This window comes from Lithobates pipiens, unplaced genomic scaffold (assembly GCF_037356315.1).
Source record: "Lithobates pipiens isolate NorthernLeopardFrog02 unplaced genomic scaffold, aLitPip1_a1.2 Scaffold_16, whole genome shotgun sequence".
In the NCBI taxonomy this organism is placed as follows: Eukaryota; Metazoa; Chordata; class Amphibia; order Anura; family Ranidae; genus Lithobates; species Lithobates pipiens.
Genome location: NW_027507748.1, coordinates 445946168 through 445960997, shown reverse-complemented (window position 1 = coordinate 445960997; position 14830 = coordinate 445946168). Strand labels below are relative to the sequence as shown.

Genomic DNA, 14830 nt, shown 5'->3' with positions numbered 1-14830 from the left:
ATGCCATTGCATGCACGACGGTCGGGATGCCCGCGAGTCTGGTTGCGGGTCCCGTGGACTCGATTGCCGCGGTCGTCAAACAGGGAGGCTGAATGGGGAGATGCGGAAGTAAACGGCATCTCCCCGTTCTGCCTAGCAACAAGTGACACTGAGCTCTGCTCCCTGTGATTGGAGCAGAGATCAGTGTTCACCAACACAGCCACGCCTCCCACAGTTAGTAACAACCCTAGGACACACTTAACCCCTACACTGCCAACCCCTGGTTAATCCCTTCACTGCCAGTGTCATTTACACAGGAATCAGTGCATTTGAATAGCACCGATTGCTGTATAAATGACAATGGTCCCAAAAATGTCTGATGTGTCCGCCATAATGTCGCCACCATTACTAGTAAAAAAAAAAAAAAAAAAAAAAAAAAAAATTTATAAAAATAGCATAAAACTATCCCCTATTTTGTAAATGCTATCAATTTTGCGTAAACCAATCTCTTATTGAGATTTTTTTACCAAAAATATGTAGAAGAATACGTATCGGCCTAAACTGAGGGAAAAAAAAATTTTTTTTTATATATTTTTGGGGGACATTATACCAAAAAGTAAAGAATAATGCATTTTTTTCAAAATTGTGGCTTTTTTTGTTTGTTTATAGTGCACAAAATAAAAAACGCAGGGGTGATCAAATACCACCAAAAGAAAGCTCTATTTGTGGAGAAAAAAAAAAAAAAAAAAAATAGATGTCAATTTTGTTTGGGAGCCATGTTGCACGATCACGCAATTGTCAGTTAAATCGACGCAGTGCCGAATCGCAAAAAGTGGTCTGGTCTTAAGCCAGCAAAATGGTCCGGTATGAAAGTGGTTAAGGGTACATGCACAGAAATAATATGCCATATGCGCATGTTCAGGTAAAAGTAGATGCATCTGCAGTAACACAAATAAAAGGAGTGTACAACCAATTTTCTATGTATACCCCATCTTCGGCACAGCTGTGGGGAAACTGTTTTTTACACAGGCATATTTAACACCTATATACTGATGTGTGCACGAGGCCTAAATCTGAACTTTAAGAGAACAAATTAAAGTGGATGTAAACCCACTCATCCTTTCTAAACGACTGCCATAGTAGTCATCTATAAGGATATACATGCCTTCTACATGTATCCTTACCTGTTATGAGACCAGAAAAACTGCAGATTCTGTGGGTGGGTGAAGTTGTGATGTCAGACTCCCCGCCCACCTCTACACTCCACCTCTACACTACACTCCACTTGTCAACAAGAATTTTCTCCTATGTAATTCTTACACTGAACTTCTGCTAGGATCACTAGCATCCAGTCAAAACCCAGAAAAGTCACCACATGACTTCAGCATGCCCAATCATGCTGAGGTGAGGAGCAGCCAATCCTAGGAGAGCTGAAGAAAGGAGGAACAGATCTGAAGTACACAGTATGCCTCTCTCAGGCTCCTGCATGAGATATGTAAATCACCTGTCACTCACAGCAAGGAGGAGAAACAGACTCCTATTTCTATGTGTGTCAGTTTTTAGTTCACTGAAAGATAAGAGGATTGCTCAGAACTGGACTAACTATTCGTGGCAAGACTGGGTACAGGTGACATCCTATACTGTACAAGGTGCAAGCCTTAATTAAAAATAAAAAAAACTTATAATAAAATTACACCCTGCAAGGCCAAGGTATAATGAGCCAGTATGCATAGCTCTTGCAGATATTTCTTGCACCCACAGGTAAAGCTTAATCTAGGCTTACCTGTAGGTTAAAGTGGTTGTAATGGGTTTACAACCACTTTAAACCACTGCTTTACCCGGTAAAAGATTTGTATTTCTAAATTTCCAGTTCTGAGATTTACACTCTGCCACACAGCACTTACCTGTCTAGCAGGAGAAGGACCTGAGATTTCCCTGCTGCAGTTTTAGTTTTGACTTACAGGTCCCCACACTGCACCAAGACAGTGAAGGGATAAGCAGCATACCGATGAGATCAGCTTTCTCCTCATACCAGCATGTCTTACAATGCTTAAAACCTGACTGATTCCCTGTGCTACTTCCTCCTTTCTAAACTCTGCTGTCCACTTGTCAAGAGGCTGATACCAACTAAGTCAAATTCAGTTACTTTGACTGCTTGTATTGACCTGCATATTGGTGCCTTAATGATCACAAAACTGAATTAATTTGTGCACATTTATATTTACCTGGAGGTAATCTTTAAACCAAATAACTACTGGTATCAGTCCCAACAGCACCTAATCCCACATTAGTTTTCTGTTCTAGAAAAGTTGAGTTGACATGCACTTGGGGGAAGAAAGAAAGAAAAAAAAAAAAAAAAGTTGCGTCCGTTTCTTGATATGCATTATAATTCGCTTTAGAAAGCAACAGCAATACATGTCCAAGCATCAAAAACGCACATAAGTTTAAATACACAGTATATGCATCTCAAGGTGAAGTCCAGATTTCTGCCTCAACTGTTGCTGGCACTGGAACGACTCATGTTGCAGCAATTAAGAAAAATTCCTGCACTACTTTTTTCCAATTTAATTGCGAGTTGCATAGACTTCTGCTAGATGAAGTTGCAAGCTGCAATAAAATTGGCAATGCAAATTGCAATGATGTGCGACTTAGAAATCATGCAGATGTAGCACGATTTCAAAGCTGCATCGGTGTGAACCAGGGCTTTAATATGAAGCAAATACAATTTTTTTTTTTTTTTTTTTTACAGCTCTGAGCAGAGAATGGCTCTGCACTTGTTACGTAGAATCGTGGAAATGCCGGCTTAAGATTGTGGGGAGGTGGGTTGAATCAAGATCACAATTATTTTTTTTTAACGATTGATCGTGCAAATCTGATAGAAACATTAGCTTTCAGGTTTTTTTTTTTTTGGTCAAAGCTTAAAATTGAAGGAGTTTAAGTTAGAAGCCGATTGGCTACCATGCACAGATGCACCAGATTTTGCACTCTCCAGTTATAGTAATACAACCCCCTGTGCCTCTAGAACCCAGGCAGTCCTGTAGAAGCCCCCTCGGCATGCACACTCCCACTCTGTACTACAACTGTACATAGTTTTGAGCATTGCACACACAGGCAGCACAGGGGGAAAAAAAAAAAAACACATAGAATGGGTTGTCTATAAACTTGGCTTTGCAAATGTAAAATCTGAGGAGGAAATTTACTGAAAAAGTAATACTGATAAGGTATGGAATTATCCGTTTTATGAAAAAAATAAATAAAATAAAAATAAAATAAAAAAACACAACACACAAAACAAACAAAAAAACTTGAACTTTAAAACTTTAAGGCAGGGGTGACCAGCCAGTGGCCCGCAGAACCTTCTGTTTGCCCATGACCTCCTGCTCTGGGATGGCAGGTTGCTGACCTGCCATTTTTAGACCATCAGTGTTGTGATTGAAGCAAGCAGCTACGGATAAGAGCCACATAAGCTGATGTTTCCTGTATAATGCCAACTCCTGCTACAGGCGGAGAGGTATCAAATGTACTCTGCCTGGGACAGCAGCAGCCGGCGATACCTGAATGGAAGATGCTTATTAAAAAAGGTGAGATTATTACTAAAATCACAGTATATATTTGGGCATGTCTGTTCGGCAGTGGTTACTGGACTGCTTTCAAACTGATCCGCAGGAGCAGCACAAGGCACCTGTGGGTTACCTTCACTGAGGGTTTGGTGCGCTTTCAGAAAGTGTACCACACCTGCAGGATAATATAAATCTGTGGCACAGTGCAGCAAACCTGCAGGAAAGCCACAGGTGCACTGCACCCGAGTTGTGGGTAAACCACAGTGCATCAGCGTCAAAGCAGCCTTAAGCCCCTTTTCACAGGATCAGTCCAACCCAATCGAAAAACATTCACCTCTATGGAGCAGCAGATGTAAACGGACTTGTGTCCGTCTACACCCAATTACTTCCAATCTGATCTGAGCTAAAAAAATAAATAAAAAATAAAAAAACCCTACACAGAAGGGCGTCCCCCTTCCATCTGGGTGGATCGAAAGGGCCCATAGAGTAGAGTGGGCTTTTCCCGTGTCCGCTCTGAATATGCAGATTTTAAACAGACTGGTCATCTGCCCACACCGCTTTTTGTGGACCGGTTACCAAGTCGCTTAAGAGGCCCACGCTCTTCAAAATGTTGGGCACCCTTGCAATCTGTATTTGCTGTGCTATCTTTGGCATTCCTTCCCCCACCCTACATTCTCACCTAGGCCTCCTTGAATACGCACATTATGTAACCCAGGGGATATCAGCTTCAAACCAAAGTGGGGGCAAAGACCTTGCAAGGCTTCATCAGGGGGCCAGAAACCCGAACCAGGAAGATAGCCGACTCCCAATGACATTAGAAGTGCAGATAGTGGGACAAGACTGGGTACACAAGACGAACTCCAGCACACCAAACATTGGATTTGCGGGACACAATTACATTTTTGAAGATAAACCAGAAAAGGGGAAAAAAAAATAAAATAAAAAAAAATAAAAAAAAAAACACACACACACACACACGGGGGGGGGGGGCTCCTCTTTACAAACTTGACCTCCAGAAGATTTACCCCCTTCATGACCAGGCCATTTTTGTGATCCAGCTGAAACTAGCGACAAGTGCACATACAGATTTGCAGCAACAGGGTTTAGGACCTTCGCTGTGGCTCTGCGACCGATGGGCCCATAGTAAATTAATTGATTAAACATGTTATGTATTTGCTTGAAAAATATTCCGCCAAAAATGTCAGTCCGATATATAAAAATAAAAAAAAAATGTTCTGTAAAACTGCCCCATTTCCTACAGTTGAAAGAGGAAAAAAGGTTAAGACCTGGGTTGCTTGGATGGCAAGTCAATCCAGGTTATTTTAAAAGAATTAACTTGTATTTGAGCACCACAAACTGAAAAATATTTGATTGAATACTAAAAATTAACCAACTATATTATATATAGAAAACTCACCAATGTCTCCATACTTTATTTTGTTATATACATAGTGCCGTTTGAGAGAGTTTAGTTCCGTTTTAAACCTACTAGAAATTCTTTAATTTACTTACAACACACTTTGTAAAACAAGAAATCTCATTTCTTGTTTTCTAATGATTTCAGCAGCCAGTGTGCGTCCTCATACATGTTAGAAATTATTGAACTATATGCTTCATAAGAAAAATAAAGAAAACAAACAGTTATTTTGAAGTTTTCATTTTCTATATTAGGGTTAGGTCTAGAAATTAAAGTGGAACTTCACTCTTCTCAATCAGGATTGACATAGTAAATAAACAGGAAGATATATTTACTGGTTTTGCTCAAACGTTTGCATCCCCTGGCAGAAATCCTGAAATTTTGGCATGGATATTAACCACTTACAGACCGGACCATTTTTGCTGGTCAAAGACCAGACCCTTTTTTGCGATTCGGCACTGCGTCGCTTTAACTGACAATTGCGCGGTCGCGCAACGTGGCTCCCAAACAAAAGTGACGTCCTTTTTTTCCCCACAAATAGAGCTTTCTTTTGGTGGTATTTGATCACCTCTGCGGTTTTTATTTTTTGCGCTATAAACAAAAATAGAGCGACAATTTTGAAAAAAACGCATTATTTTTTATTTTGTTATAATAAATATCCCCCAAAAATATATAAAAAAGAAATTTTTTCCCTCAGTTTAGGCCGATACGTATTCTTCTACATATTTTTGGTAAAATCGCAATAAGCGATTATTGATTGGTTTGCGCAAAAGTTATAGCGTTTACAAAATAGGGATAGTTTTATGGCATTTTTATTAATAATTTTTTTTTTTTTTTTTTTTTACTAGTAATGGCAGTGATCAGCGATTTTTATTGTGACTGCGACATTGTGGTGGACACATCGGACATTTTTGGGACCATTGTCATTTCTACAGTAATCACTGCTATATAAATGCAGTGATTCCTGTGTAAATGACACTGGCAGTGAAGGGGTTAACCAGTGGGTGGCAGTGTAGGGGTTAAGTGTTCCTAGGGGTGTGTTGCTAACTGTGGGGGGGTTGGGCTTTCATTTAGTGAACACTGATCTCTGCTCCAATCACATGGAGCAGAGATCAGCGTCACTAGTTGCTAGGCAGAATGGAGAAATGCTGTTTATACGGCATTTCCTCCATTCAGCCGTCCCGTGAGACGATCGCGGGTATGCCCGCGGCGATCTAGTCCGCAGGAAGCACAACCAGACTCACAGGGGTCCGGCACGCGATGGCAGGGCGGCATTAAAGATTGGGCGTACCTGTACGCCAATATGCCTGCTCGTGCCATTCTGCCGAAGTACATCAGCGCGCGCTGGTCGGGAACTGGTTAAAAAAATTAAAATTCTGCAGGTTGCATGTATTGAGTAACAGAGGCAGTCTAGGTCTAAAATTATTGCTCTCGCTCTAAAGATTGCGGCAATACCTCACATGTGTGGTTTGGACACTGTTTTCATATGCGGGTGCTACTCACGTATGCGTTCCCCTCTGCATGGGAGCTCAATGGGGCACGTTAAAAAAGTTATTTAATTTTTTCTCATTCATTTTTACACTGTTCTTTTGACAAAAAATTAAAAAATAAATAATTAAACATCCCTTGTAATAGAAAAAAAATGCATGACAGGACCTCTTAAAATATGAGATCTGGGGTTACACTAAAATGCAATAAAAATAAAAAAAAAAGTCCCTTTAAAAAGCTATGGGTGGAGGTGACATTTTGAGGTCACTTCCGCCCTGCAATGGTATGGAGCCGGGTGGGGGCCATCTTCTCCTCACTCAGCTCCATACCCAACACGGAGAAGGACCCGATCGGCAGCAATTTATCTGTCTTTTTTTGGCATTTCATTTCAACTGTTGTATTTTCTGACAAACGGAGGCTTAAATAAAAGAAAGTTGGGGATCTTGCGGTGAATCCGATGCAAAGACCACTTTTATCTGAAACCAGACGGCTCACTAAAAGAAGAGGATACCGGGGTTATGGTATTTTAGTCAACACAATTAATTGTTCTCACAGCTTCTGGCACACTAATCTAGAGCAGTGGTTCTCAACCCTGTCCTCAAGTACACCCAACAGGCCATGTTTGCAGGATTTCCTTTATCTTGTACAGGTGCTTTAAATCAGAGTCAATGACTTGGTATTTTGGACAGCTATTTTATCCAAGAGAAATTTCCAAAACATGGCCTGTTGGGGGTATTTGAGGACAGGGTTGATCTGAGTGATGAGACCAAAATAAGGCTTTCTGGTCACAACCATAAGAACTATATTTATAGGTAAACAAGGCCTATATTGACAAGAATACCACCCCCACTGTGAAGCATGGTGGTGGCTCACTGATGTTTTGGGGGTGTGCAAGCTCTTAAGGCACAGGAAATCTTGTGAAGACTGATGGCAAGATGAATGCAGCACGTCATCAAAAAATACTGGCAGACAGCTTGCATTCTTCTGCACGAAAGCTGCGCATGAAACACTCTTAGACTTTCCATCACAACAATGACCCTAAGCACAAGGCCATGTAGACCCTCTATTGGTCACAACAGAAAAAGGTAAAAGGTGAAGGTTCTGGAGTGGTCAGCACAGTCTCCTGACCACTCTGGGGAGATCTGAAACATGAGCTTCATGCAAGACGACCAAAGACTTTACATGGCCTGGACACATTGTGCCAAGACGACTGGGCAGCTGTACCACCTTCAAGAATTCTGGGCCTCAGGCAACTATTACAAAAGACTGCACATGGTCACTGATGCTAAAGGGGGCAATACTACTATTACAGTTAACACTTTAATACTGTGTAACACTTTAAGAACTAAGGGGATGCAGACTTTTAAATAGGCATCATTTCATTTGTTTACTTGTTGCCATGTTTTGTTTTATGGATTGTGCCATTTTGTTATAACCTACAGTTAAACATGAATCCCATAAGAAATAAAAGAAATTAGTTTTTTCTGCTCACCCATGTTTGCTTTAAAAATAGTGCATACTGTTTACTACCAATTCTTGAGCACAGGGAATCTTGAGCACAACTGTACTTGTTTTAATTTTTTTTCTCTTCAATTACTTTCTGGTTTCCAGGCCTAGGCAAATTATGTCATACATCCCATGAGTCTTCAGGAGGGAGGAGGGGTCTTCTCAGCTAAGCGCACATCCTCATGCCTGAGCTAAGGGCAGATGGATTCCAGGAAGTAAATGCTACATGAATCATCTGCCCTTACTCAAGATGGCCACAGCCAAAACTGCTAGGGGGTGTTTTTCAAAGCGATTTCTTAACCAAATAAAGCATAGAGACATGGATAGATTGCATGAGCTTGCTTTGAATATTTCAAATGGATTAAAAGGGTTAGTACTTTTTTTTTTTTAAACTTGTACCTACAGGTAAGCACATTATGGCATAAGCCTGTTGGGGGGGGGGGGGGTATAGGAGGGCTATTTTTTACCCATTACTGCTTTGAATAGGGTTTTTGGTTTGCAGTGCTCAGATGCAGTGTAGTTCCACTTTGACCACCGACTTGGCTAAGACTCACAATATTTATGTCAGTTAACAGGATGACTTTTCTTAATATGTAAAGTATAGCACTACTTCCATTGTAACCTGGGCTCTAAGAAGCTGGGCGGTCCGTCCCCTGTACCTGGGCCCTTAGACCCCTTTCACACTGCGCCACTATTTTTAGCTGCATTTTACTGTTGGATTTGTGGCGCATTTCGGCTGCTAGCGGGGCGCTTTTAAACCCTGCTAGCACCCAAGAAAGGGTTAAAACCGCCCGTAATAGCTGCGTTTTGCCAGCGGTATGGTCACACTGCCCCATTGGTTTCAATGTGGAGGAGCGGTAAACACACCGCTCCAAAGAAGCTGCTGGTGGGACTTTTCCTGACGTCCTGTCAGCGCACCGCTCCAGTGTGAAAGCACTCGGGCAATGGTGCAGCTGTTTGGAGGGCAGATTGCAGGTGCTATTTTTAACGCTATACCACCTGCAAAAACACCCCTGTACCGGGGCCCTAAAAACGAGTTGGCCGGCCCCGTCCAGGGGCCTTAAAAACGAGCTGGCAGCTCGTTTTAGGGCCCTGGTACAGGGGACGGGGCTGGCCAGCTCATTTTAGGGCCCCCGGGACGGGGACGGCCAGCTCATTTTAGATTGCAGGTGCTATTTTTAACGCTATACCACCTGCCAAAATGCCCCCGTCCCGGGGCCCTAAAACGAGCTGGCCGGCCCCGTCCCAGTGCCCTAAAAACGGTTGACCTGTACCCCACAGTTTAGTGGGAGTTGTGTTCCCGGTACACCCAGTCTCTCCCCTAGGAGCCGAGGACACCCGCCCTCTCCCCTGTACACCTGGTCTCTCCCCTAGGGGCTGAGGTCACTCACCCTCGGTGTGGCTGCTGGCACTGTGCAGGGTGACCAGGGTCAGGAGGAGGCTGTAGATCCCAGAACAGGCGCTCCGGCGGGCACAACAGTGGCAGTGTTGGTGCAGCAGCAGGTTGGTTGTCCTGGCCATGGTAAAGTAGACAGGTGAACTGCTCTCTCAGGAACACAGCATGTGAATGTACTCCGCCAGCTTCCTCTTCCTCCAGCCCGGCTCTGTCACCGCACTCTTCTCCGTGCAGTCTCTCAACAACTCCCGCAATCCTTCACTCTCTTCCAACTGCTCTCTCCTCAGCCGGACTCCACCAGAGCAGTAGATATTCAGGGGCCAGAGCGTCTACCTGTGTTTTCATTTCCTCACACCAGTAACGCTGTAGCCGCAAACATCCGCTTCCTGTGACAGGCAGCGCCGCCTCTGAGCGCATGGAGTCGTCCACAGCGACACCTGGTGGACAGCGCTGGATACTGCACACATGTCATTGAGTGGCTGCATATCTATGTGAACATTCACCTCTTGCACACATGTTAGCAGCACGTGCTGGATGACACATACAGGGCTTGTCAGGTGTACACATCAACTGCAATGGATACCAATTCAGCTCTGCTTTGTTGCTGAAAGGTGCAGGGAAAACGTTAAACCACTTTAGGACCAGGCCTTTCTGTAACTTTTTGCTTACAAGTTGAAATTAGTATTTTTTGCTAGAAAAGAACCCCCAAACTTTTTTTTAGCAGAGACCCTAGACAATAAAATGGTGATCTTTGTAATATTTTATGTCACACCGTATTTGCACAGCAGTCCTTCAAACACAATTTTATTTGGAAAAAAAACTTTTTTAATTAAAAAAACTGTAAAGTTAAAGCACATTTTTTTGTATAATGTGAAGGATGATGTTACAATGAGTAAATAGATACCTAACATGTCATGCTTTAAATTTCCAACACTCGTGGAATGGCCACAAACGACGGTACTTAAAAATCCCCATAGGCGACACTGTAAAAATATTTATAGGTTACCTGTTTAGAGTTACAGAGGAGGTCTAGGGCTAGAACTATTGCTCCCACTCTAATGAGCTTGGCAATACCTCACATGTGTGGTTTGAACACCGTTTACATATGTAGGCGCAATTTACATATGCGTTCACTTCTGTGCATGAGCACGGAGGCACAGGGCCCTTTAAGTTTTTTTTTTATTATTTAACTTTTTATTTTTACACTGTCCCTTTTATTCCTATTATGAACAATGTAAATATCCTTTGTAATATAAATAAACATGACAGGTCCTCTTTATTGAGAGATCTGGGATCAAAAAGACCTCAGATCTTTCTTTTACCTTTGAAATCAATAAAAAAAAAAAAAAAAAAACAGAATTCTTTTTTTTGGACCCTTTAAGGCCGTTAGGCGGAAGTGACGTCAGACGTCGCTCCGGTCCGCCAAATAAATGAGAAAAGCCGGGATGTCCGGGAAGCAGTGTGCACCCTTTCCGCCACCTCTAAAAGTGATCTCGCTGTGAATGCGCTGCTGAGACCACTTTTATTTTGTAGACAATCGCCTGCAGAACAAGAGGATACCGGGATTATGTCAGCTAGTTGCTGACATAGCGGTATTTTGCATCAAAGTAATGATGTAAATGTACTGTGGGCGGTCGTCAAGTAGTTAAGGTTAGATTCACATCTCTGCGGTTGGTGATTTTCCAGTGAGTTTTTGAACCCGCATTTTTGTATGCAGTTTTTATATGCTTTGCTTTTTTTTTCTCCTTAAACTGTAAATAGCAGTTTGTTAAAGAGCAGACAGCCACCCCATTATTAACAACCTATAAGTCATCAGCTGTCAGTGGGGTCCCCTCCCCCAATCCATACCAGGTCCTTCAGGTCTGGTATGGATTTTGAGGGGAACCCCACTCCAAGAATATTTTAAAAATGGAGTAGCCCCCCCCCCCCCCCCACCAAATCCATATTAGACCCTTATCTGAGAATGTAGCCTGGCAGGAAAGGGGGGTTGGAAGAGCGAGCACTCCTCCTGAACCATACCATGCCCCATGCCCTCAACATGGGGGGGCGGGGGCATGTTTCGGGGCAGGGGCCAAAGCACCTTGTCCTCATTTGATTTACCTCTACTGATTTAAAAAAAAAAGTGTTGTGTAAAAAATTACAGTAGACAGTTTTTGGCAAGTCCTTTATTTAAAAAAAAAAAAAAAAAAAAAAGCTCTGGCCATCTGACCATTTTTAAATAACTAAGGGGCAGGGCCACTCGGTGAAATGACCAGGTGACTCCCACCCCCTTGTGATGTTGTCAGCCAGGGGCATGCTGTGTCGATGACGTCACAAGGGGTAGGGTCACGAGTGGCATCACCGGGCCAGTTCACACTATTGCGATGCCAGACATTGCATGTAATGCGCAGCGCACTGCTGTTCACATTACATGCGATGTCTGTGCGGTGCAATGTCAGCCATACAGATAGTATGGCTGATATAACACCGCATTCGGTGCAAACATGCACAGGACCAGAATCGGATAGCATGTGTGTTCACAAATATGCGATCCTGATTCATGTCCGAACTGTCAGTTCGCAGTGCGATATGTGAGCTGAAATGGGGGTGTTGTTAACATATGACGCTCCCCAGCAGTTTGCATATGGCAGTGTGAACTGCCGTGTGTGCTGGGTGCGATGCGGGAACCTGCAGTTGATTCGCAGGGTTTTTGCATCGCAATAGTGCGAACCTGGCCCTTAACCACTTGCCGACCGCCTCACGCCGATGTACGTCGGCAGAATGGCACGGGCAGGCATAAGCACGTACATGTACGTGCTTTGCCTCCCGCGGGTCGGGGGCCCGATCGGGCCCCCGCCCGGTGCCTGCGGCGGTCGGTTTTCGTTCGGGAGCGATCCCGGACGAGGGGACGGCCATTCATTCATGGCCACCCCCTCGCGATCGCTCCCGACGAATGGAAATCCCCGGTGACATCACTTCCTCTCCTGTAATGTAAACACAGGAGAGGAAGTGATGTATTCTCTCCTCCGTGTCGGTATTTTTCGTTCCGACACGGAGGAGAGCGGATCAGTGAGTTGCACCAACACATCCCACACACAGTAGAACATGCCAGGCACACTCACACCCCCCCTTTACCCCCCGATCACCCCCCCAATTACCCCTGCCCCCCAGTCACAGTGACACCAATGTCATTTTTTTTTTTTTTTTTTTTTTTTTTGCATTGGTGTCATTTGTGACTGTAATAACTGTTAGGGCAGTTAGGGTTAGCCCCCTTTAGTTCTAATGTACCCCCCTAACCCCCCCAATAAAGGTTTAACCCCGTGATCACCCCCCGTCGCCAGTGTCACTAAGGCTGGGTTCACATTGCAGCGGTTTATGAGAACGAATGTGATTCGCACCGCACTGCAGTGCAAATCACATCCGATCTCTGTGCGATTCGAGTTCAGCCATTCGCCGCACCCGCCGCACCCGCCACACCCGCCGCACCCGCCGCAAATTCGCACGGGACCCTTTTTTTGGCCCGCAGCAGAATCGGATCGCATGGGTGTTCACACCATGCGATCCGAGTTTGCAGATCGCACTGCGATATGCGAACTGATCTGGGGGTGTCAGTAACATTTCACTGACACTCCCAGCAGTTCGCATAGGGCAGTGTGAACTGCCGCCGGGAGGCATGCGATGCGGGAACCCGCCGCGGATTCGCGGCGTTTCCGCATCGCTCCAGTGTGAACCCAGCCTAATAAGCGATCATTTTTCTGATCGCCGTATTAGTGTCACAGGTGACGCTAGTTAGGCAGGTAGGTATTTAGGTTCGCCGCAGCTTTTTATAGCGCTAGGGACCCCCATATACTACCGCATAAAGCCCCCTGATTGCCCCCTAGTTAACCCTTTCACCAGTGATCACCATATAACTGTTACAGGTGACGCTGGTTGGTTAGTTATTTTTTTATAGTTTCAGGGCACCCGCCATTTATTACCTAATAAAGGTTTAACCCCCTGATCACCCGGCAGGTGTCATTTGTGACTAATAACTGTTAGGGCAGTTAGGGTTAGCCCCCTTTAGTTCTAAGGTACCCCCCTAACCCCCCCAATAAAGGTTTAACCCCGTGATCACCCCCCGTCGCCAGTGTCACTAAGGCTGGGTTCACATTGCAGCGGTTTATGAGAACGGATGTGATTCGCACCGCACTGCAGTGCAAATCACATCCGATCTCTGTGCGATTCGAGTTCAGCTATACAGATAGTATGGCTGAATTCGTGTCGCACCCGCCGCACCCGCCGCAAACTCGCACGGGACCCTTTTTTTGGTCCGCAGCAGAATCGGATCGCATGGGTGTTCACACCATGCGATCCAAGTTTGCAGATCGCACTGCGATATGCGAACTGATCTGGGGGTGTCATTAACATTTCACTGACACTCCCAGCAGTTCGCATAGGGCAGTGTGAACTGCCGCCGGGAGGCATGCGATGCGGGAACCCGCCGCGCATTCGTGGCGTTCCCGCATCGCTCCAGTGTGAACCCAGCCTAATAAGCGATCGTTTTTCTGATCGCTGTATTAGTGTCACAGGTGACGCTAGTTAGGCAGGTAGGTATTTAGGTTCGCCGCAGCTTTTTATAGCGCCAGGGACCCCCATATACTACCGCATAAAGCCCCCTGATTGCCCCCTAGTTAACCCTTTCACCAGTGATCACCATATAACTGTTACAGGTGACGCTGGTTGGTTAGTTATTTTTTTATAGTTTCAGGGCACCCGCCATTTATTACCTAGTCTCACTAGTGTACCCCTAAATTTAGGGGTGTCTACTTTCTAAAATGGGGTCATTTGGGGGGGGGGGTTTGTGCCATCTTGGCATTTTATGGCCTTCAAAACTGTAACGCCCTTAGAAAGCCTGAAGGCGGTGCTTGGTTTTTGGGGCCCCGTACGCGGCTAGGCTCCCAAAAAGTCCCACATATGTGGTATCCCCGTACTCAGGAGAAGCAGCAGAATTTATTTTGGGGTGTCATTTCACATATGCCCATGGCATGCGTGAGCAATATATCATTTAGTGACAACTTTGTGAAAAAAAAAAAAAGTTTGTAATTTTCCCGCAACTTGTGGCAAAATATAAAATATTCCATGGACTCAACATGCCTCTCAGCAAATAGCTTGGGGTGTCTACTTTCTAAAATGGGGTCATTTGTGGGGGTTTTGTGCCATCTTGGCATTTTATGGCCTTCAAAACTGTAATAGGTAGTGAGAAGTGAACTCAAAAAATTACGCCCTTAGAAAGCCTGAAGGCGGTGCTTGGTTTTCGGGGCCCCGTACGCGGCTAGGCTCCCAAAAAGTCCCACATATGTGGTATCCCCGTACTCAGGAGAAGCAGCAGAATTTATTTTGGGGTGTCATTTCACATATGCCCATGGCATGCATGAGCAATATATCATTTAGTGACAACTTTGTGAAAAAAAAAAAAAAAAAAAAAAAGTTTGTAATTTTCCCGCAACTTGTGGCAAAATATAAAAT

At 44.4% G+C, this 14830-nt stretch overlaps 1 protein-coding gene across 1 annotated transcript in view; it reads right to left on the bottom strand.

Annotated features, from left to right (window-relative positions):
* TMEM131 (transmembrane protein 131) overlaps positions 1-9732 on the bottom strand; it is a gene marked incomplete in the record, with an annotated part of 262694 nt that extends 252962 nt beyond the window's left edge. The window contains 1 exon segment of the mRNA XM_077482768.1: positions 9342-9732. Coding sequence (XP_077338894.1) covers positions 9342-9471 — 130 coding nt within the window.
* Positions 9733-14830: the final 5098 nt, after the last annotated feature.